General features: G+C 38.6%; 1 protein-coding gene and 1 long non-coding RNA gene across 2 annotated transcripts in view; one reads left to right on the forward strand and one right to left on the reverse strand.

Moving 5' to 3' along the window:
• The window catches only part of LOC137071132 (uncharacterized), a 141,175-nt gene extending 119,103 nt beyond the window's left edge, over window positions 1-22,072 (forward strand). The window contains exons 3-4 of the long non-coding RNA XR_010904393.1: window positions 14,363-14,512; window positions 21,798-22,072. This is a non-coding gene — a long non-coding RNA (uncharacterized lncRNA). The remainder of the gene's footprint in view (window positions 1-14,362; window positions 14,513-21,797) is intronic.
• adamts15a (ADAM metallopeptidase with thrombospondin type 1 motif, 15a) lies at window positions 1-25,272 on the reverse strand. The gene is made up of 8 exons (XM_067438836.1): window positions 23,940-25,272; window positions 14,763-14,895; window positions 8,377-8,544; window positions 6,962-7,248; window positions 5,983-6,160; window positions 5,618-5,793; window positions 4,576-4,751; window positions 1-3,727 (listed from the first exon to the last, which is right to left on the reverse strand). The coding sequence occupies exons 1-8, from the start codon at window positions 25,134-25,136 to the stop codon at window positions 2,908-2,910; spliced, it is 3,135 nt and encodes a 1,044-aa protein (XP_067294937.1). The 5' UTR covers window positions 25,137-25,272; the 3' UTR covers window positions 1-2,907.
• Between the last annotated feature and the right edge of the window lie 462 nt (window positions 25,273-25,734).

Genomic DNA, 25,734 nt, shown 5'->3' on the forward strand with positions numbered 1-25,734 from the left:
AAATGTTTTATTTGGAATAAATACCTTGAAGCATGATGAGAAAAAATATGTATAACAAGACATAATAGGTATTTACATGACTTGTTTGTGCACAGCCAGATGGATGTATACATGGTATACAAGCCCATGCAGGACATTGAAATCTTTTGCTGTACGAATGTGCAAAAGAAAAATCTGCATTAAAGTAATACAGAAACCATCTTTTAGATGGACGATATGGTCACTCTGAAGAACCTTGATCACAAACGTAACATGTTTGGCGTATTACAGGGATTTTCAATTACTGTATACAAAGAACAACTTGCCACTGAAGCACAGGGCACGACACTGTACAACATTGTGCCACCAGCCACCAGTTCTTAAAATTCATTATAATAGTAATAATAACTTAGTTAAAATGGCAACTGTACCAGACAGGGCATGATTATAGCAGCTGCACCTCTGGCTCAGTGGTAGGTAGAGGAGAGGAGATAAACAGCATTACAACAACAACAACAAAAAAGGGTTCTGAAAGCTGGACCATGAGAGAAATGTGTTTAGCAGTACAGAACATGGCTGACAGCATGGAAATATGCTGGCCAGAAAAAAATGTAGGTCTGCTGAGCTAAATAACAGTGACTTTAAGGAGATGAATGTACATACAAAAGAGTCAGATGGCTAACATGCTAACACATGGGTACTGATAAAGCACAGGCCTTGTGTACATTAGGCTTTTTTCATTGCTTTTTTTTGTTCTAGGGGGCTAATACATCGGCGAAAACTTAAACATTTCCATGATCTGTACTTTGTCAAAATGAACCCTTTAAGTTACTGCACGTCATTTGCAGCAGTAAAGGTTGATCACTGGATAGCACGAAAAGCCATGTGGAAAGTAGTTAGAAGATTTCCAGTTGTGACTTCATTTATTTGCGTGATGTAAAGCATTGGGATAACCGGCTTCCTCGCTCTATTTGTGAAAAAAATGCTAATATTTAGGCCTGTTTGTTGATATGCAGTATGTGCTGATAGAAATGTAGCTTGTGCTTCCTCTCAGTCCTTAAGCAATGTAAAAAGTGCTCTATTCTTATTGTTAGTTGTTGATCTTTTGGATTTTATTGCTAAAATAAATTAATTTCTCCCCAGAAAACAAGGTAGATCAAATGGTTGATTGCAGCCAGTTCCATGAAGTGCAAGGGCATTTCTGAGCAAGTTTATTATATACCCTGTGGAATGATTCTTTAGCCCAGATGGACTATATCAGTGCTTGGTTTGGCCTCCACTGTAGGCATTTATTAATGGCCATTTCAAACATCAATTAGCTCACGCAGATAGAGATGTATACACTGATGTCTGTAGAAAAAAATCCATTCTGTTAAAAGCAATGTATTTGTGCAGTTTAGGCTTAATAATTACACTATATTGGCCTCGCATGGCAATGCCCATTGTCATCTCATTAGTAATCACATGGTATACCTATGTGAGTGTGGGTCTATCACATTAGTTGTATGTTTGCATAGATGCATACACTACTGACATATTAACAGCATCTCGTATGTAAGCATTTTACATATCAATGATTTATAGGCATACAAAAAATATTTTAGGTTCATGGAATATTGAACTGATGTAATACTTTTATTGTACTGCATATAATCAATGACATTAATATGTTCAGTGTCATCACATTTTATTGCTTTTACCTGATTTGAAATTATTTATCTGCCTATTTTTATTTATTTATTATTTTTATTGTGGAGAAGTGGTTATCTACGGGGTAGAGGTGGGATTAGGGTACAATAGTGAAATGTAACTATACAAATATATTCATAATATAAAAAAGAATAAAGAGTTCTTAAGGATTTTTGTTTTAAATTCATACTTAAATACTTTTATTTTTTAGATGCTGTCAATACGTCTTTGGCATTTATTCACACATACAAAATGATGTTTAGATATTATGTATGAATACCTATGAATTTGTCTGACATGACATGAGCATGAATTTGGTCTCATCTGGATGATTTAGTTTACTTACACTAGGCACGGTTGTTCTCCCTCCCCATTCCCCCGCTGGCCTGCTGTCACACTTGCACTTAACGTACCGGAGCACACTTAGGACATTCATGATGTAACTTTTTGTTTTGAGGAAGAGCGGAAGAAAATCGTTTTTGCTGATTGACTGCCTAAAAGATTTATAATTTATGCCGCACAGTGATTTTCACTTGACTACACTGCACGCATCAGCAGATTATTACAGAGGCAGCTGACTTTGATGAAGAAATGTAAAGCTTTACTCACAAATTACAATTCATGTTCACCAATAAGATTATAACCAGGACCGTTATAAACCTAAATATACTTGATTTAATGGAAAAGTGTATCCAAGTAATAATAATTTGTTGATTTCTGTCATGAACAATGATGACAGTAGTGCACAGCTGTTCTGTGCTCTGGCGCGGTTATTACTGCATGTGAACCGCACTCGAGCCCAACTGAACCGTGCTCTGGCCCACCTCTTCCAAGTGGGCCAGGGCTGGCCAAACGAACCGTGCCAGGGCACGGAACGGAGAGCTCACACTTGTCAAACGAACCGGGCTTTGGGGGTCAAACACACTCGGGCACGGTTTGAGTACACCCTTACAGGTTATTACAATTTTGTTGAATTTTGTTACAATTGAATTTACAATTGTGTTACAATTGGAGGTACAGTACTATTTGCATTTGTGTTCATGCCTGCTTATCTCATAGCCTCAGTTGTCTGTCTTTTGTCATTTTTTCGTAGTCCTTTTTGTCCCTTTGTCAGGCAGATGAAAAGATAGAAACTATGATCCAGAACATAGTCTTTTTTCTTTTTTCTTTTCTCTGTTGAATATGTAATTCGACAAAAATAGAAGGTCCATTTAGAGCAATAATAAAGGGAGATACAGATTATTTACATGGGGCTAATGAACAGAAGTCCAGCTCCTGTGGCTTCTTCTTGTCTGCACACTTCTCCCTGGGAAGTAACTTTCCTGTATTTGTAACGCAGTGAAGCAGGCGCCGTTTGAAGCCCTTCCCACAGGTCTTGGAGCAGGGGGACCAGTTGCCCACCTCCCACATGGGGCAAGGGTCTTCACATGCCCGAATAGCACTTGGCTTTTGATTTGGGTCACAGTCTACCCCAGGCCCCCCATCTCCCCCAAGACATTGCACCATCCTCCTCTGGAGTCCATTACCGCAAGTGACTGAGCAAACATCCCACCCTGCCGTCACCCACTTCCCTGGTTTTGGTGCAATATCTTTGACATACATAGGTGAGATTTTGTCCTTGAGAAGATCTGCCTCCTTTCCACCTTTACTGATTCCGTCCTCTTCCCTAAGAACACTGTTTTCAGCACGTGCCTTTACTTCTTTCTTTTGCACCTTGTTATCTTTGCTCTCCCGTGGCAAGTAGAAAGAATAGCGGATGCGTGGAGGCGTCATCTGGCCCACAGACAGAACTTCAATTATCAGGGCTTCACCCAGAGGCTTCACAGCCTGTAGAGTCTCTGAGGACCCAACCGTTCCACTGTAGCGGAGCAGACTCCCCTTCACCAGAATATCCTTCTCCATGGCTGAAACCACATAGTTTCCATTCAGCAGGTACTTGCCCTGGTTGTTCTTGACAGCAAGATAGTTGTCATCACTCATGATGCCCTTATAGCCACGCTGTCGGATGTCAACGTTGGAGGCTCCCATGGGAAGCATGACCACAAAATTGTAACCATGCCTGAGAAGAGAAAGGTCAGAAACTGTATTAGAATGTTTTGGCATAATCTTTTCTTTCCTAGTACCGTACTGTAGTAAGTGACCAATTGTCTGCGTCAAAAATAAATAATGAGAATGAGTTTGTAGGCTGTATTGAATATGACCACATTTCTAAAAAAAAAAAAATAATAATAATAATAATAATAATAATAATAATAATAAGGGCAAGAAACTGCCTTGTATAATTCAAATCAGGAAATATCTAATCTCCAGGCCAATTAAAAGCATGAAGGTAGTAAACAATGCATTAAATATTTCTAAAGGGTCATGAATTGAGAAATCACGTTTTCATTGATCTTTTGACATATCAGATGGCACTGTACTCTTAAAATATCCTGTAAGTTTAAGAACTCAAAACTTCCTTTTTAGTCCAAAAACAGCAACTTTTCAGAAATGGCTAGTTTCTGATTTTGCCATATTATTATTGTAACATATTATTTTCACATTATACACACTAATAAATGTTTCAGCTATGTAATGAGATATTTTTTTATCAGAAGTTTTCAAAACAATTCAGATGTGTAATGGTGGGAACTTTGCACATTATTTTAATATGCAAAACTGTGACCAAATCATAGCACTGGCCATTTACTTCCAAGTCTTGAATGTGGCACACCCATCAAAATGGGAGTGTTCAAAAGAGAGAGTCAAAAACAGGATAGAAAATAGCTTATTACTTTTAAATTAGGAGGCTTTTTGATGTAAACATTTTTGATAACATTATAAGTAGACCTCAAAGAACATTATAAATTAAAAGAAAAATGCAGGTCATCCTCTTTAATATTTTTTGTCTGATCCAACTTCACTTACATGGGCTTGGTAAAAAGGCCTGAGACCTTCTTGCAGTTCTTGTTATCTCCTCCACATGCACCACATTTGTCAAACTTCTTGTTAGATCCCAGTTTTCCATCACAGCCTGCCTTGATGCATTTGCCTTGGACACAGACTGATGAGGAGTCAGGAGAACATGGTGTACCATCAACAACCTATAAAAAGCATAGGCAAATTGAAATGCCAACAATCCTGTGGATCCATATACTTCAGATAAATTTAGATAAAAATGTTTCCAAGTGCTCAATTTCAGAACAGCTTTCTTTTTTGTTTTTGCCTTTCTTTGGCAAAACATGTCATGAGCAGATAATTTTTTCAGTCTCCATTAGAATTCAAGCTCTGAATAGTTTCTACAGTGTCGAAGCCTGGTTAAAACAGTATGTCAGTCTCATAAACATACCTCTAGCCGTGACGTAACTGTTGCATCTGTACAGTTTCACTCCACACAACACTATCTCACAAAAGATAGGCCCTTTCACCTTTGTTATCTTTCCTCTTTCTGACCACTCAACTCTGCAGTGACATCTGACATAAGTGTAAAGCAGCCATTAAACAGCAGGTAAGCACACCAAATACTTTCTTCTCTGACATGCGTATAGTAAAATATGGTTTTAATTTAATGATTCTTTTCCTTTCAATAAATTCTTAGATGAATGTCTAGTAACTCATAACTGTTCTAATATTACATGCATAGCCTTTCATGAACCAAACTATTGAAAATGTATTTTATGGTGTTAAGGTGTCTTAGGTTCACTTTATATCCTAATCTCCTGTACTGAATGGATATATACTGCAGGAGACCCTATAAAGTAATGTGTTTTCTGCATCCCCCATAAAGCACTCAAGCTTCATAATCCCCGGTGGGAGAAGCTCTTTTTCATGAGACACAAACTAGGTTATGTATTATATTACCTTAGGCTATATTTAATATTTACATTTTATGCTTTTGAACCCAACTTTGTTATATTGTTTTATGAATAATTAAATGTAGTAGATGGTTATTAACACTTGTATTGCTCACCTTTGGTGCAAGAACGTAGAAGTATCCTGTTCCGTTTGCCCTGCAGATCAGCTTGCACATATCTTTGGCCGAAACACCAGAATACTTGGGCACCCATACCACAGAAGGGGTGAGCCGGTTAGTGTTTAGACTAAACCCATTATAAGCTTCACACTGCTCCTCACGATAGCTCTTGCCTAAAAATGGGGCAGATGAAAGGGGAGCACATTCTTGAGATTGTTAGTGTATTCTATATGCTATGCATACAAAAAAAATGTATATATATATATATATATATATATATATATATATATATATATATATATATATATATATATATATATATATATATATATATAAAATCTGTATATATATGGCTTTTAAACCTGTGTCAGTGCATGGGGAAAGGTTGCAGGACCGGTATTTGACCCTCACTCCCTGACAGTATTTGCCTCCGTTGACTGGCACAGGGTTGTCACACTCTCTCTTAGACAGCTGCACACCACCTCCGCAAGTTCTGGAGCAGGTACCAAATGTTCCCCATTTACCCCATCTGCCATCCACCTAACAGAGAGGAACAGGAAGAGGGGGTTGTCACAGTTTACTTGAGATTTAAACATTGAACATCCCTTGGCAACAGACAATTTTACTCCTAAATCCTAAATGACTCTACCACAAAGTACACAACACATTTCCAGGTCAAATAAAGATAGTAACAGATCAAGTGGAGTATGATAAATAGGCTGACATCAGTATGTAAAAAAACTGTTCTGTCACATGAAATCTTTCACAATGCAGTGAGAGTTCCTTTTAAATGTGTAAAATCTGTTAATTTAAAAAATATATATAACCGTAAAAATGTGAGCATAACCAAACCAGCAGCGACAGTATATACAATTTCACAACATTTATATGCATCAAGGGGTGCATCAGTTTTTGATCAAGATTTAGTATTGACATTGCAAGAGTCAAACACTCTGTAAAGTCTAGTCCAGCACATCCCAAATACTTTCAATGCATTTAAGATCTGTACTGCCAAGAAATCATATGTGAAAATAATTCTTTATGCAATAATTCTAATTCTCCCTCCCAACAATTCTTTCACATTTTTAGCCTTATGAATCTTGAGTCTTCCTTTATTATGGCTATGATATGCCTTCATTGTTTAAGAAATGAAAAGCTACAAAATCCATCAGAGTTAGAAGAATTATTGTCAAACATATAACATGCTAGAAACAAAATTACTGCAATAATGGTCCAATCATAGACTATTAAGCATTTGCCTATTTAAGTCCAAACTGACATTTTTGCCGGGCAGGGCAGTGTGAGTGTGTGTGCTATATGTATAGTATCTGAGATAGCTACCATAGCTTTGGTGATCTCCTGTTTCTCCATACATGTGCCCCGCAGGCAGAGCTGTCCATCCCCGCAGCTAGTTCCATCTGCCCATGGAAAGTGTCTTGTCTGACACACCAGTTGCCCACGGGTCTTCCCTGTGCACCATAAGCGCTGACATGGTGCCTGCATGAATGGGCACGGCTTTGAGCCGGCACCGAAGGCAAGCTCACACTGCCGTTCTAAACCATACGATGCACCAGGAAGCACATCTGGAAGAGCTAATGGTTTCTGTGGTTGATCCAGCAGACAATCACCTGCAAAGATGTCAAATAATAACAAACTTGCATATATACATTTGTATGAAATTGAATTTACAGCACTTTAGAGACAGTAAGGAACTAAAATTTGAATAGATGACTAGAATGGGCATGATATATTTGCTTTAGATTTTTATGTTTATCTGAGATGTAGTGTATATACACATGCTTTGGCCTACAGAAGGCAAATACCAACCCTGAGAGGGTCTCTGAATCCTATAGTGACCCCACTGTAAACCTTCACAGAAACACTACAGTCAAACATCTACTTCAGTGGCCACACTGTTTAAACAAAAATTTAGATCAGAGAATTTTTGCAAGCTGTAACTTAAGCTGACCTTGGGCTGTCTATTTCTTTGAAGACAGCTTTTTATAAAGCACCAACACTGAGGTGTTAAACCCAGGCTCACTCGTTGCTCTATTTAGCCCTGAGCTAACTCATGGACACTAAGATTTAAAAAAGGGATGGTAAGGATTTTTCTTGTGCTCACCAAAGCTGCAAAAAATATGGTAAAATTGTAATAGTATAAAATATTACAATTTAAAAAGACTTTTTTTAATCATATTTAAAAAAATGTAATTAATTCATGTGATGGCATAGCTAGAAAGGCCTCTAGAAAGGATGTATTTCTTTTAAAAAGAAATCTTCTTACTGGGTATAAATATATAGCTGCTCCAGCCCTCATGTAAAACATGTAACTTTATTTGACACTAATGCAATCAATAAATACAACATCTTTAAGGAATATTTTTTTTTTTTCTATAGCTTAATTTTTTTTTTAAAAATAGTTTTAAACTGAAAACTACATTTTGATATAAATATATATTTCTAAAGGCTATTTTAAACATTCAGTTTGTGATCCTGTGTCAAAATAGTGTTGTAATTTCTTCAATTTCATGTGGCTTTACCTTTGTATGTTAAACCAGTTAAGGCCAAATCCACATTATTAGGCATTATGCAAAAGTGCAAACACAATTGCATTTATAATTCACATAACAAGCAAACCATATTCAGGCCACCTCACTTTGCTTCAAAATGCATGCGCACCAATCTCCGACCCATGAAACATAGCAGGTTAAGTCTAGGCCTACAGGAAACCAACAGTATCACTTTCTTTGACTTACCGTGTCCACTGTCCAGATAGTCTGTGATAATGGCAGCACTGCATGGGGACCAAGGACTGGTGCGGTTGATTCGGATCAGAGTGGGAGACATCATGTGATTGTCCTGCAGCTTGCCAAACACCTCCTCGCATGCCTTAACATTATCATGTGGCATATTGAATACATGTCCTGCAGCGGAGAAGAAATAAAGGGAAGAACGATGGAGTGAGAAGTTATTAAAACACAGAACAGCGAAGGAAAAAACTAAATAAAATGCAATGTGTGCCAGCACTCCATGTTGATGTAAATGAACCATTGCTAGAAATTATACAAAAGTAAGTTTAGATTTTTGCCTTTTAAGTCACCAATCATTTTCATACAATTTTCCTGTCAGCAATTGGACCACAGCTATGCTGAGTCACTTCTACAATACCTCCAACAGCTCCCCACATTTCCTCCCTGGCCTTGAGAGGAAACTTTTGCACAACCACCTATAAGTCTTCCTGCAGGGAAACAAGCCACTTCAATAGAGCTTATCTTTCTTCAGCTGCTCCATGAGCTAATCTGATGTGATTGAACATTATCTCTGGGACAGTGTTGTGGAAATCCCTCAAAATATTGACAAGGGTTGGCATTGACAAGCATACAGTTAAGTTATTTCAGCACCTCTAAATTAAATAAATGAAAAGGCTTTTTTGGAGCATTATGTTTATGCTGGGAGTGATAATCAAAATACTAGTTAAGGAAAACCGTGAGTTTGAGTCAGTGACATTGCGCACAATGTATTAAATCAGTATTTTTAGTTGGGGAACCCTGTTTGTGTTAACTGAAGCAAACCAGCAACTGGTCAGGCTTACGACACTGGGTTTAAGTCTCAAGGCCCTTAACTGGGTAAAGCAGATTGAGCTTCTCTTGGTCCACCAAAACAAAAGGAGGAGATAAAAGGCCTGCAAGATCATATAATGTGCTATATTCGTAGGTACTTTAGGTACATGGGCCAGTTTTAAGATGGCTGTGACCTTACCCAGAGCAAATCTGCAAATCTCCTAACCTCTTAAAGGACATAATAGCCAACTTTTTTGCCAGTTTTAGAGGTCTGAAAGGTTCCAGGGACAACCCTTTCACAACCACCGCCAAATCCCTGGAACTCTCACATGAACTGAAGGCCCTAACCTCAGAATACCACAAAAAAAATGGGTTATTAAATTGCGTCTCGTGGTAGGCAGCTATGCCCGCCATGTTGACCTTAAGCATGGAGGGGTATAGACTAGCAGAAAAAACGTTCCTAAAGAAACTCTGGTACTGAATTCACTGGGCAGTTAACTGGGTCAAAGTAGCATTTTCTGCACTATAAAGTGAAGACTCCACTTTAGAGGGCTCTAGAGTTTAGTATGGTCTCAAAAACCTCAGCTAAGAGACCATGGTTCAAGAGTTGGTCCCCTTTGCAGACCAAACCCAAAGCTTCTACATCTCCGAACAGGGGTGGTAGATTGTGCCCCTGGTCTGCGACTAAAGATCCCTCCTGACAGGAATCTTCCAAGGAGAGCTGTCCAGGAGAGACATCAGGTCCAAAAACCACATTCGAGCCAGCCACAACAGGGCTGCCAGGAGTAGTCTGACCCCATTCTGGTGAACTCTCTAGAGTTCCTGAGAGTACCAGAGGAGCTGGATGCATCAGGGAGAACCAGAGTAGACAGTGTGATATTACTTGAGAAGCAAACAGATCCACTTCCACCCAACCAAACATTCCCAAATCAGCTCCACCATCTCGGGAGTCTTAATTCCCGTGCTTCAGCCTCTGCCTCAACAGGATGTCTGGTCCTTAATTCAGGTACCCAGAGATAGTCTACTCTCAATGAGAACAACTTTGCCTGGAACAACAGGAGGATCTGGTGTGCCAGTCAGCCAAGAGGGCGCAAACTCAGACCACATAATGATGTATGTCTGAGACTACTGATGTGTAGTTTATATAAGAACATAATAGCCCCTGAGATCTGGGAGGAAGTACTTCAGGGCTAGAAATACAACCATCATCTCCATGCAGTTTATGAGCTAAGAGAGATGAGGTTCTCTCCACGTACCTCTGTGAGGGAAGCTTCCTTTAGTGTTTTGCCATGACATGATGCCCCTAGCACAGGTCCTCGGACAGAAACCAAGGTTTTGCCCACATCACCACAGAGCAAAGGCATTAGTGCATAAACTTGATAATGCAAAATCGGTTGCCCCGCTGAGAAAAAAAACCCTTGGTCTTGAGCCACCACTGCAAAAAGAATCACATTGAGTGCAGCATGAGTCCCAATAGCTTTTAAAACTGTTTTACCATGATGGCCTGGTCTGCCCAGATTGTTCTCACTGCTGAGATAATCAACTCTATACGAGCAGAAGACAGCTATGCCTGCATAGTAAACCCGAGTCTTAAGCTACTCCTAGAAAAGTTAACCTGCTGACAGTTGCCAAGCTGCATCCATGCACTTCACTTTACAATGTGTGAGCAGGTAATGCTAAGCTGAAAGGAAGTACCCGATACTGGTAAGCTTTACCCCTGAACATGAAACTTGGGAACTTCCTGTGTTGAGGAAGAATGGAAATATGAAAGTACACATCTTTTTAATCTATCTTGACAAACTATCTGATTTGAGTTACGATAAGAGGATTCTTAAAATTGTGAACCCGTATCTTCTTAGACTATGGTTTGACTGACACAAATCTATGATGAGACAACCCCCCCCCCATCCTTCTCTGCAACTATAAAGTATCAGCTGTAGAACACAGAATCCCTTACTTGAAGAGGAATACATGTTTTAGCCTCCTTCGTGAAGGGAGACTGATCTTCCTGTTCCAGCACCTAAGCCTGCGTTGGGCCCTCTATCATGGATCTTGGTGGGCCAGTACCAAACAGGATTCTGTAGGAGCTGGAAACTGATGGCTGGGATTGCTCTTTGGCAGCAATCCCTGGGGTTTAGGAGCCAGCAAGGGATAGATATCTGTAATGCCACAGACTTTAACCTCCTAGAACCTCTCAATGACTGAGCTGATAGCATCGCCAAAGTGGCCAGGAGGAGACAGCGGGTAATCAAGGAGGAACTTTTATCTTTTTCCTTGATGCCTGAGAGATTTAACCATAGATGTCTCTCCATAGCCACCAAATCTGACATGGAGTGCCCAATGGTGTGGGCAGTCTTTCCCTAATGGCACGGAGAGGTTAGGGGGTCGTCCTTAGTGGCACGACACCCTAACCTTCATTCAGGTCCCTTAGCAGGTCAGCCTGGTACGCCTCGAGGATGGCCATTGTGTGTAGGCATGCACCAGCCTGACCTGCTGCCATAAGCCTTGCCCACAAGAAATGATGTTGTTCTACAGGGTTTTGTGGGTAGGATTGGGGCCTTGAGATACGGTGCAACCTCAGGGGATAGATAACATTCCAGCTTCTCTTCAACCCTGGGTTCCGCCCCATACCTGTGTTCCCTCATCCCCACAAATTAAATGTAGTTAGAGATTGTGGGGCTGGATATACGTGGGGAGAATGGCTATTTCCTGGACCTCGAAACCTCAATGTGAAGGTCTGGAAAAAAAGGCTGGCCCAACGTGGAGGTTGAGCTTAACTTGGCAGGAAGCACTCATTTAGCTTGCTCTTGCGATGCGATTCTTAACTCTCGGCTGTCAAAGATGTTTAACCTCGTTACCGCACAAGTAACAGCCTCCACCAGCTCCTTGTAAGCAGGGAACAGAGGTGGCAAATCCTCTAAATTCTCTGCCTTGATGGTCATGACATGGTGTTGAAATGCAAATAATAATTTGGCCGTGGATGGTGTTGAAGATGCAGAAGTATTGACGTTGCGCCAGTCACACATGCTTCAGATGTAGCCACGCAGAGGCCTTCCCCATTGCACTTGACGTCGACGCAAAAAATACATTGACGCAAAATACGCGCGTCGATTCGTAAGACTCAAAATAAAAATGGTGGCGCCGGAGAGTAGTAGCAACCATAGATATACATAATAAAGTATATTATGTAATTAAGTATATTATTTATTATGTATATCTATGGTAGCAAAACGAGTGGCTCCTCAGACTTTCAGAAGTGCAAGGCTTGCGGGTTGGCCCCAGTCTATGGGGTTGGCGCGCACGGAGCATCGCTCTTAACACAGGCATGCGCGTCTGTGTTAAGAGCTCTTGCTCCGTGCGTGCACGCATTTCGTTGTCATGGCTACATAAACAAATTTCTGCACACAGGAAGACAGATGTTTTGGTAATATTTTATGTATTTTAATCACAAAAACAAACGTTTGCATCAAGTGAAAGCATCGGGCACATAGGCTACCTACATAATAAGTTGTTTTAAATTTAAAATGTTCAATGTCTAATCGCGCTGATGTGACCGAGGGTATCCATCCTCTAAGTGAGCAGTTTCATCCCAGGACTATTCCGGTTTTAAATTATTGGCGCCTGTAATGCACTCTACATGTAACTGTGTTCACTGTCATGCCACGGATGCGTGTGGCGTTTCTGTTGCGGGTCAGCCACGGGGCTGCGTGGCGTTTTCTCTGCCTTTGCACACTAGAAGCGTGTCTGACGTGGCGCTGCTGCTATTGATGCGGAGGGAAGCCCTATTCCTAATGATAATCGAAACTAATCGTAACCGAATCGGACAGGGAAAATTAATCGTTAGATTAATCGATGCATCGGAAAAATAATCGCTAGATTAATCGTTTAAAAAATAATAGTTTATCCCAGCCCTACTGATGACGCATCAATAATATGGGTTGTAATTTGAAAATAATGCGTTATGTATGTTTCTGTAGATGGATACACGTTCTGGCTCCTCAGTAATGCATTACAACAGCGCTAATAAAAGAAAAACATGGGCAAATGGTCTATCTGTGTAAACTTTGTTCAATTCATGCGAGTGCTGCTGTATGTTTGAATATGAGCAGTCATTTTCTCAGTAATCACCCGGGTATATTCGCCAGAAGACGCGAATGAGACCGCGCGCACTCATCTGTCTCTGTGCATCATCCGAAAGCGCGCATTCATCTCACAGCGCGCAAATATTAAGTTCTCTTTCAAGTCTTGCGCTTAAACGGACCAACTCACACAAGAAGTATGTCAACATGTCCATCTTGATGAGTATCCAAGCAAACATATGCCAGACATATCTGAATATGCCTTAAGAGGACTTTATACAGTCGAGAAAGACGACACAGAGCCTTCCATTAGGTCTTAAAGGGGCAGTAGCCTTTACTGCTAACTGATTAATGTCAAACAAAAGGAATCGCTCACTGCTCTTGATTGAATAGCTTTTGTAAGGATTAGTTTTTAATTTAAACAGTTAAATATGCAGCTATTTTACATTTGATTAGCCTACTTTATTCAATTTCTCTACCTAAAAACTTAGACCTATAAAAACCTGAAAAGCATTGTTAATTACACTTCAATCAAATTACACTTCAAATATTTTTTCCCCAAAGTTAGTTTATGTCATTGAAGGCAGTTATCACCACGATGATTTAATTTCAAGTGTTCGTTTTTTAAATAAGTTTAGTTTTAGTTAGTTATTTGATGCTATAAAAACAGCTGTGTAATGTCATGATTGACTGCGGAGATTGACGTCTTCTATGAGTGAAGTTGTCACTGAGGCAATAACAGACTTTTTTCTGGATTTTTGGGAGCAGATTATTTAATTTAATTTAATATCCATAACTGTTTATTTCACACCAACATAATTAATTGTTCTGCATCTGTGAGAGTCTGGGTGTGCTTTTGATATCGCCATTGTACTTCCTGCTCTGCGCAACTCCGTTCCCAGACTTTTTTTATATTTTCTGTTGCACTAAAATCCAAAAGTGAAGAATTTATGTTTATTTATTACTTAATTGTTCAAGCTACCTCACAGCAGTGCTCTGTTTGTTAGAGTTGTTCAATGTTAAAATAAGATGAATAAAATAAAAAATAAGGAACATCCTGTTTTTTTTTTCGCTCTTCTTTATTCTTTTTTTATGTATTATAGAAGTATCGGGTCGGGACTCGGTATCGGCAGATACTCAAAATCAAATGACTCGGACTCGGACTCGAGGGCAAAAAAACCTGATCGGGACATCCCTAGTTACAACATCTGCCAGCACCAACTCATCTCCCTAAGGAGACCCATGGATTCTGGGTAATGCAGTTTTTCATTAATCATTTAACTATTAAATACTTTTTTTATTATTGAAGTCAGTCACACTGGATTGTGGCTTATATAGCAGCATACATCACTGTTTAACAAACCTGAAGCTTATGGTACTATAGGTCTCTATTGAAAGGTTTATATGTTGTCGTTAAAAATCAGTTTCTCAATAGAGAAAATGAATGAGATTTTAAATGCCACAAACCCTACTGTTGCGCTTTATACATCTGTTTACACTTACCAAGCTCATGGGCAGTAGTGAAGGCAGATGGCAACCCATCATCTTCAATCACAGAACAACTTCTCTTGGGATCACACATGGTGCCAACATCTGCCATACCCAGTGTGTCACATGTTGAGGCTCCACACAGGTCCTAGATCAGCAAAACATAACCAAATTGTGGTCATTATCCTTATCTGAATTTTTAACACATACTAAATGCTAATTTGAATTGTAATTACAAGTACATTTTAGGACAAATTTCATTTTCAGATATATTTAACCCATACCAGTGTAAGTGTTTATTACCTTTTTAAAATTAAATTAGCTTTCAGTAAATATCTCAAATTAAATGTTACCTGAATCTAATACTTATTTAGCTAATATAGAAATTGGTGATGCTGCTAGGCAGTCACACAATAGAATATGGTTTCAATCATTTGTGCATTCATCCTGTTGTAAAGTTATAATGTTAGTGAGAATAAAAAGATCATAATGAAAGGGGAAGTGTGTGAGAAATAGGACATAGTTAGCTAGAAGCTTATGCTTTTAATTGATGTGAAAATAGTTCAGATACCCTAAACATCTCACGTTTTTATTGTTGTAAAATACAGCATCTCAGCCCAAAGGAATTTCCGACTGACCTATATTGTGTTTCCACAGTTTAAAATGAATTTTCTCAAAATATCTTTAGAGCCCTACTGACTCAACATCTTAATAGCAGGTTTGCTGGTGAACCTTATCCCATGGTGCAACACCCTATACCAACTCCCAAAAAACTTTGACTGCGGTCGTAACCTTTGCAAAAAGTAGTTTCCTTATGGCCACAACACGCTTAAAGGGAACAGAAGCTTCAACACGTTTCAATGTTTATTCAACTGCTTTTATACTTAACTTTTGCCCAGATAGCTTTGATCACAAATGAAATCGCATTGTCTAAGTTGAAGCCCAAATCAGTGTGACCTGTTAGGCTACATCTCATATTTATACATAAACATAAAATTGGTAGTCATTTAGTGAAAACTATCTTGAAGGACAGGGGGTGTCTTATGGTCTCTCTCTCTCTTTTTCTCTCTCTCTCTCTCTCTCTCTCTCTCTCTCTCTCTCTCTCTCTCTCTCTCTCTCTCTCTCTCTCTCTCTCTCTCTCTCTCTCTCTCTCTCTCTCTCTCTCTCTCTCTCTCTCTCTCTCTCTCTCTCTCTCTCTCTCTTTTTTTGACCCAGTTCTCACATCCTCTCTACATTTCTTGATGTGTGAAAATCCAGCTGCTAACTCCCAATGATCATCATGGGACTAATCATTAACAAAGTTCCCTGAATGTTTTTAGACCTTCTGACGATGGCTGCCTCATTCAAACATTCAACATGTTAAAGAACTTCCCATCTGCCAGAAATGAAGTGGTTGGGAGTGTATTTTTCAGTCAAAATTTTGTGTGACAACTAATCTGTAAAATTGGGATAGCTGCAGGTCGTAATGGGCGTGCAGAAAGGTACATAACGCTACAACAGAACCTAACCCTTTCTCACACCCTAAAAGGCTGCTTTCACAACCGGTTGTAAAAAACCTTTCTGCACGTCCATTACTTGGACCTGCTGATACCCACACTCAGGATGAAAATACAGAAAAGTTACTAAAAAATGCAGCCTATTATTAAATGAAGGCAACTCTTCCCACAAATGCATGTAACAGGAAAGGTGTAACCTCTCTTTCTAAATCATTCCATTCATCACCTCAACAACAGCTGCACAAGGGTTTTTCATTTTACATTAGTGTTTAAATTAGCCAGTCTGCTCTACAAGTATACACAAACTATCTGAAAGCAGACAGTTTGCTGATTGGATGCTAAAGCGCATGAATAATTATTACTTTGGTCATATGTAGTCCAAAAGGTAGACTGCTAAACACAATCTATTACAAACAAACATTAAGGGAAAATTTCTTCTTCCGCTCTAACTTACATATAATGACTAGCAATTCAGCTGTGAAAATATGTGTTTTATGTTAATTTATTATTATTATTTGCATTTCTAAACTTAAATGAAAAGGACATAATAGGAGTAAAATAACACATTTAAAATAAGTTTTGTTCAGTGGGAATATATGAAACATCTGACTAGAAATGAGAATCACTGTACCAGATCCCTGTTCTGACAAACTTGTACTTGTGTGGCCTGGATCTAGAATCTGTTGGACTGCTGTTTGAAATGTGAAGAAAAGAGCAAATGAGGTGAAAGGTATATTTTTTTATATGCAATATTGCAGAAACTTTTTAAGAAATTTTCTGATCAGTTTTTTGTTACACCATTATACCCAGTTATACCCCCTAGCCCCAGTTCAGACACGCTTTGGTAATAAAATATGGTATGGGGCTTTTCACTGGATTCTAGCCATCTGCCTGTGCCAGGTGGAGGAAACTAAATCAGACGTTTTCAGGTCCTGGTTAAGCTAATGGTCCAGTACTCTCATAATGTTAGATAAGCTTGCATGAGAGCAGAGACTTCCAAGTAATTTCAAGTAACTTATCTATCCAGTGTTTTCTATCCATTCTCTATGTTTGGCCAGAAACCTCTTTATCCTCTGCAAAACAGGGGGGAGACTTGCCCATACTCTCCACAAGCAACGGTGACCCAATTGGCATCCAACATTGCAAACATACGACTTTCATTATGCCTTTATAAAATTCAAACTGTTCCATATGTGGATTTCTCTCTCGCGCTAACTCTTGCCTTCCTCCGCACTTTCTATCTATTTCAATGTTGTACTTTCTCTAACTTTATCCCTGCAGGGTGGTAGTGGTTATATGGTTAGCAACTCAAGTAAATGTACACTTCCAGCAGAGTGTCTGTGCAAACAAGCGCATAATTAAATACAGGCCAAATACAATCAAATTGTAATGCTTCAAAATTACAAAATTGAGATATTTTTTTGGTTACACTTTATTTTAGGGTAACATAGTTGCATTGTACTCAAATAAGTAATATTAATTCACTACATACTTACTGTATAGTTATGTTTTGGTTTAGGGTTAGTTACTTTTAAGTATCTATAATACTGTTGTTATTATTATACTAAGCCTTGCGTCACCTTAAAATAAAGTTTTACCGATTTTTCTAACAATTACAACAGTGTATTTCCCAATTATTATTGGAGGCATTTAGTTTTCACCATCTTGTTGTTCCATTCTGTTCCCTTGCTGCCCAACAAGCTCAATAAAAGAGTTTCTCTTGAACCATGTGGCAAACTTGAGAACCGCACAAACTGCAAAACTCACATGGCAGTCAACAAGCTTCGAGCTAGTGATCATTTTCAAACCAAATATGTTGTTATATAAAAATAGGAGATGGGCCCATGTAGCCCAAGGCTGTTGGTTACTTTTAGTTTGCCAACTAAGGAACATAGCTGAGAAGGCAGATGTAGGATTGTGCAAATGTTTAATGCTGGCAACTTTAGCAGTATAGTTTATTGAAGCCTTAAAAGGCCATGCATTATTTTATTTTTTATTTCTTGTTTTCTTATGATCTCGAGATAAGTTTTCTTGTGTTCTCTGTATTTTTTTTTAATTATAACTGCAATAAAGTTGGTTTGATATTAGACATTTGTTAAACATTCAATCTTTTCATCTATGTTAAATAACATGGAGAACAAATCTAATTAAACAAGCTGAGTTTCATGAGATTCATGAATTTATGAAGCTCGGGAGGTGGCAAATTCTAAACTATTAATAATATTAATGTTGCCCATAGGAGTCACAGGATAATAAATATTTTAAGCCATAAAAGATAGAAAAAGATTTTTTATCAGTTTACATCCTTTCAAAGGGAAATAAATGCATAGATCTAGTACATTTTTATAACTATAATGTTTTGAAAGTTTGGATTAGTTTTTTATAGTTAATGTACATAGTGATTTGTGAAATGCTTGTAGATTATTCACGCCTGGTTTCACAGACAAGACTTAAACCTAGTCCCAGATTAAAATGCTTATTTGACCTGCATGCTGAAAATCCGAAAATATTTGAAAAATGTGTTAGTGCACAGTGTTGTGGAAACCCCGTACCTTTAAAATTTTATTTTTTCAAAGTTCCAGAGTTGTTTAAAAAGTATAATACATTGGCTATCAGCACAAATCAGTAAATTGTATCTACATTTAGCACAAATTATCTACATTTAGCAAATGCATATAGACTTTTAAATAGCTTTTCTGTCTCCATGATGAACTACTGAGTAAAACTTTTCAACTGGTTTGCTGTAACCAATTACTCAAATTACCTAATAATAATAATAATAATAATAACATAACATAACACCCCCATATTATTATTATTATTATTTTTATTTAATATATATATATATATATATATATATATATATATATATATATATATATATAAACAGAAGTACAGAAATAAAAAATACAATTAAAAATAACTTAACAAAATAACATTACATAAAAGCTTCCCTAAAAAAATAATGATTTTAAACTAGATTTAAATATGTGCAACGATTTTGCATTTCATATCTCTACAGGCAAGGAATTCCCTGAGTTTAGGTGCAAGATTTGAAAAAGCCCTCATCACCCATAGATTTTAGGCGAGGTACAGGGACAGATAAAAGACCAACATTGATGGTTCTAAGATTTCGAACTGGGGTGTATGGTGTCAAAAGGTCCGTCAAATATTGTGGTACCAAATTATTTACTGCTTTGTAGGTCAGTAGTAAAACTTTAAAATCAATACGAAATTTAACTGGCAGCCAGTGATTTAAGAATAGGTGTAATATGCTCTCTTGCACTGGTTCCAGTTTCACAAGTTCACACCTAAATATAATTATGTAGAGTAAATTTAAATGCGTATTTGGCGTGCTTTCCGGGGGGAGGGATTCAAGCTCAAACTTGGCCTGAACCCAGAGTAAAGTATAATTACATCACCTTGTTTAACACAGAATTAAACATATTTTCTGGGAGGCTAACAATGGTAGTTCATCTGATTCTTTGAAATAAGTTCTTAAACGTGTGATTAATGATATGCCATTAGCTGACTGTATGATTGCCTCAAGGTCCTATAACTGTAGCTGCCTCCTTAACATGTGTACACTGTAAACTGTAGTTTAAACATTTTCTAAATCCAACTAATGTCACTATAATGTGATGCTTACATTTCATGTTGCCATAGCATCACTCTCAGTCTCTTGCAACAGTGGCCTAGTTACAACTCTTTCTCTGGTTTTTATTAAACATGAACTGTTGCAGTTTTGCATGGCTGGCCAACAATGACTCATTTTGAGACTTTTCTTGTTTCTTGCAGCAAATGCACGTCTTAAAAAAACATACTGGCTGCCATAATATTTAATTGGTGATTAAAAATATCTACAATAATCCACTGCTGGTTTTAATGCCACATCATAATTTGTCAGAAAATTAGGTCACAATAGAACAGCCTGGATAAAAAAGATATGTCATTTGGCTGTGTCTGGGATTGGAGCTTTGCAGCAGGTGGGCCTAGACGCAGCAGGAACGTAGGTTTTCTCTCTCTACCTTCCTCTGCTTTTCTTTCTCTTCACCACCCTCAGCCTCTCCCTCATTAAATACTAGTAATGAGGAACAGACTGAAAGGGGTGGGAGGAGAAAGAGGGGTAAAGATCGCTCACAGCTGGGACTGTGGTTAGGGGAAGCTCCTCTCGAAACTGGACACTTCCCATTAGTGTATCTCCCAAAGGTCCTGTATGAAACTCCCTTTACCTCTTTTGTATACATTGGCCTTGTTGAAATGAACAGCTTAAAGAAATAGTTCTGTCATCATTTACTCATCCTCGTGTTGTTACAAACCCATTTTATTTATTTATTTATTCCACTGAACACAAAAGGAAGAAATAGAGTAAAATGATGTACTGGTAAAACTTTTCCATTTAACTAAATATACTTTAAAACGTATAAAGTACATTAATTGAAAAGATCTGACTCAAAAGTATGATTCTTTAAAAAAAGACTCGTGAACTCTTTCAGAGCAGAAAACTGAACAAGCTATAAGTGAATAACTTTAGAAGACTTGTAGGAATTATTCTTTTCTAGTTCGTTCTGAAGCATGAAACCAGTCCCTATTCTTTTTAACGGAATAGACATAGCAACTAGCACACTTTAAAAATGTCTGGGGAAAAATCGAACTATTTTAACTCTTTAAAGGGGGGTGAAACACCAATCTTGTCAGTACCAATCTTGAGTACCTATAGAGTAGTATTGTATCCTTCATATCTTTGAAAAGTCTTTCGTTTTATTATATTTATAAAAAAGAAAGATAGGCTGTACAGAGTCTTTCGGGGAAGAAAAAAACAAGCGGCTGGAGGCCTATCGTGTGGGCGGAGCTAAAGAATGATGAGTGTGCGCAGCTATTTCGTTGAGAGCGTCTGAAAGCTCTGACGTCCTTAAACTTGGAGGGAAAAAAAGTTATCCTAAATAAACCATTGAGATCAGATTTAGCCATTTATATATGAACCAGAATCAGATCTAGAGGCTGAAATTGAACAGGAGAAGCAGCAACGACGATTACAGCAGGACATCTTAATGGTACTGTAACTTAACGTTATATGCTTAGCAGCTTGTCATGCTCGCAGGTTTAACAACATTTGTGTGTGTTTATTCATGGTTTACGGGGACATTATTTGGTTTATGGACTATTGTATGCGATTTAATGTTAGCAGTAGCAAAGGGAGCGGTTTTACACATCAGACTAATGTGAGTTTACATAGAAAAATGATGGAATAGTAGCGAATTTGAATGAACGAGTCGATAGCTAACAACACAAAGACATTTGAAGCAGTTTTACTCACCGCCTGCTTCCAACATACAACCGTGAACCTTAATCGCCGAAACCGCTCCATCTTTCAGGATTAGACAAGCTACGAATCCAGAGTTGAACTGTACCTTGTTAATAAACCATCGTCGTATAAACCATGCAGGGAACAAACAAAAACACTTGAACAATATTTGTCATTTCATTCATATTTCTTTCTGTATTATTTATGCAGACTTGCATAATTACGACCTACTCTTTTTATTTTATGTAGGTTAGCAGATGCACAAGTCTAACCCCTCTCCAAATCATCTTGACTCATCCAAGACCACGGAGAAACCCAACAATCTCTCTCTGTCCAGAGGGAGTAATGAACATAAAGAGTGGAAGAATGTTGGGAGTAACTGACTGTGCTCTCTTGCTAAAATGCTTAATAAGTTCCCTTTAGAGAAGAAAGAATAAAACATTTACTCCCCTCAGAATGATTCACTACAGCTGTCATCCAGACTAGGCAGACATAACTGGATGTCCAGCTCAGGTCATGTGTAACATCAGCAGATTACCAGAGGATACAATGGTTGCACTCATTTGTCGTGTCTGGAGCTGTTTTCACACATACAAGTGTTCCTAAAAAACAGCTGACAGCCTAAAATGAGATCATGTGGGTTAGTAAGGGTAAGTCTGTGCAAAGTAGGAATTAATGTGTAAGTAAAAGCATAACCTGACAGACTGGGGACTGAATGCTGAACTTTATGTAGCCATTCCTTAATATTGCCCTAGTCAATCTCATTGAAAACAGTTGATAACAACTGAAATGAATGGAAACAATGCTCTATTTGTTAGAAGAATGTTTTTTTATTCTGCAGTGGGGTTAAATAAGGGCAGGAAGATGTGAAGTTGAAGAAAGTTGATGTTACATACACTAACAAGCAGAATTCCATACAGGTTTGGCAACAAATAAAGAGTCAAAACATGCAAAAAATAAATCTTTATTAATCAATCAATTGCACGTCATTATAATTTATACGAAACAGAATAAAAGTTGTCGGCATTTTATTTGCCACTAGTGTTCATTTCAGCTGGAAACTGCAGTGAATTGTAAGTAGAGGTAGGTACGGTTTTGGAATTTTGCAACATAGAGGTCGTTTTTCATTGAGCCTATGTTAAAAAAATGAACGAAAAAAGAAAAGAAAATCCATTATAAAAGGATCATTTAATTGGTCCATATGACCAGCACACTATATTTAATATCTTCTGTAATAGTTTTGTATGAGAAGGCTTCAGAACACTTGAAATATTGTGCATGAGTATTGAGGTTACCTTTATGGTGCCTTTTTGGAGTTTGACAGCACCCTTTCCCATTCATTTTGAAAAATTGTGGCCAAGATATTCTTTACCTTTTGAGTCCCATGCATGAAAAAGAGCCACAGGAGTTTGGAACGACATAAGGGTGAGTAACTTTTATCTTTGTGTCATGTGAACTATCCCTTTGCCTCCAAACGATTATAACCTTTCTGTTTTCTCTCAAAAGAATAGTCTCAGACCTGCCAAGAGTTGATGACTTTTAGATCTGACGTAATGCAAATGCTAACTTCATCTGACCTGTCATCTGAACATTAATATATATATATATATATTAATGTTATCATTGCTAATCCTGCTCTAAATAAAATCTGCTATCAATTAAAAATAATACACTTTGTTAATGATTCTACAAATGTGAATAGTATCTCAGCTGATTCAGAGCACACATTCCTACTCGCAGTGCCAATACAGGGCAGTAGCTTCAAGCCAGACCTGACCCATGACCTTAACAGCACTTATAAACATGATGGGAAGCCCATGGCAACTGCAGGTTAACTAGAGAGGCCGCTCTTGTTGCAGCCTGCCCATTACTCTGAGACACAAAACATATTTCAACGTTTTGTTTCGTGTAAAAAGCTTTGTACACAAAACTTATTTCAAGTTTTGTTTCGTGTAAAAAGCTATGTACAGAAAACATATTTCAAGTTTTGTTTCATGTAAAAAGCTTTGTACACAAAACTTATTTCAAGTTTTGTTTTGTGTAAAAAGCTTTGTACACCAATATGTGTTCAGATATAAGTATTTGCAGGTTAGAATAACATCTAATTCGAATATGTGCATTTTTATTTTTTGACAAACTCATTAAAACACCATATTTATACTTATGCAGTGCACCTTTGGACTTAAAAGCTGTGATTACAATGTCACCATAAATCATGTCTAAATTGGTTTGATTATCGGGTAACTAAATTGCAGCCGCCTGTGTGGTGTTCAGTTTTGTTTCATGTTGCAAGCCATCTTGATATAATTACCACAAGATACATTAGCCGGATCATTCTATTCGCTGGTTCTTATACTGCCCCCTATCGACTAGACGCGCGTTACACCTTACCTGCTTCGTGAATAGGATTGCCGTATCCCAATACTCCTCATGCTTGTCATTGTTTTTGTTCAGCTTCTTCTGCCAGGTGCAGAAATTACGGAGGGTCATCGCCGCGTTCCCGGAAACCTTGGGTCCTTTCTCTTCCTCGTAAATCACCATAAACTTGACAACCACGATGTTGATAGAGTTGAGAATGGTGGGGTGTTTGTAAAGCTTAGCCGCCACGGACATTAAGGTCAGCACGTAATGCTTGAGGTCATCGCCGTGGAATTTGGCCATAGATTCATCGGCCACCACTAATGTCTCTACATAACGCGGAATGGAGACGAATCTTTTCGAGCGGTTTTTCAGAACTGACGTAGTGATGTTACTCATGTGTTCCTTTATGTGCTTAAACTTCGCCAAAGACTGTGCAACGGTGTGGGTCACCTCGCTGTCCACGCCGCACCTTGATGTTGAGTTCCCACTCGTGTTGGCGTTAGATCTGCGTCTGATGACATGCGCATCCACATTTTCTCGACCGGTGTCGTTAAAAGCCGGCTTGATGAAATATTCCCAGCCACCGTAACCAAATGCGCCCTGCAGTCCATTGCACAAGCTGAGCGCTGCATATGAATATGGATCAGAATTCACATCACCGGCATAAAAACACCGGCTTAGATCTTCACTGTGCGCGGAATTGTCAGCAGCTGAGTCGGCGCGCGTCGATAAACCTGGAGCAATGAAGCTGGAGTCTGACTGCAATTCGAGTACAAAATCTTGTTCAAATGCGCTTATTCTAAATACAACTTTTTGAGCCAACGTGTTGTCTTCAGCATCTACTAAACTGTTCGTGACATGATCCAGTCTCACGGGCACGCAAAACTGACTCTGCATTGAATTCACAATTTCAGCACAGAACACGTTAACAAGAAGAACTGACCTCAGAAACAAAAACATGTTTGTGCGCGAGAAGATAGATTGATAAATCGCAAATTGGTAAAGAGTGAGGTGTGGATGCAACAATATTCCAGGATGCGGTTGCACTAAAATGTTGCCGTTGCGCATCCACAAAGTTTGAAATCCGCCGGTCTGTGATCCATCCCTTTCTTGTACCTGTATACTGAAGCGGCTCTGCTCATCTGTCGTCTTTATGTGCGCGCGGCATGTGTAAACATCTAGCGCTTGTAACCAGAAGATTTTGGGGAGGTGCTCGAGTGCGCTCATTTGGGCATGCCTCTCGGTTTAGGGTTAAGCCAGCAACTACTTGTGGCTCGGTGAGCTTTCGCATCATCAGCCTGTAGCGCTCCAAGAGCAGGGTTTCCCTCCCACTTCATTCACAGCATCCAAACAGTCACTTATGATATGATGTTCGCAAGGGGAGGATAGCGCATGGATTACATAGACATATACCTATACTGCACTGCAAAGTTCTAAATACTAGCTACTAAAGAAAAAAACTTTCCAGACATATTTTGGTGCAATTCACTGTCAGGAAAAAAAAGTCGAAAATCGGGTTCAACAACTCTTCAATGGGGCAGTAAATGTCACTACACATCCGTAGGATGCCCATATTATGGGTAGGCTACCTTACAGCTGCATTGTATATTATAGCAATATGCACCTTTTTGGTAGCTAAGGTACCTTTGGGGGTGCTGTCCTGATGACATGCTAAAGATTCAATTTCTGAATCGTGTCTCTGTAATGCCTGCTGAATCTAAAAATTGTCAATTTCATATAGCCTACTTGTTCAGCGGACCCTATTCAGTTAAGCACAGGTGTAAGAGCGACATCTTGTGGTGAGACAATATCAACACAACTTAGT

The sequence above is a fragment of the Pseudorasbora parva genome, chromosome 3 (assembly GCF_024679245.1).
Source record: "Pseudorasbora parva isolate DD20220531a chromosome 3, ASM2467924v1, whole genome shotgun sequence".
Classification (NCBI taxonomy): domain Eukaryota; kingdom Metazoa; phylum Chordata; class Actinopteri; order Cypriniformes; family Gobionidae; genus Pseudorasbora; species Pseudorasbora parva.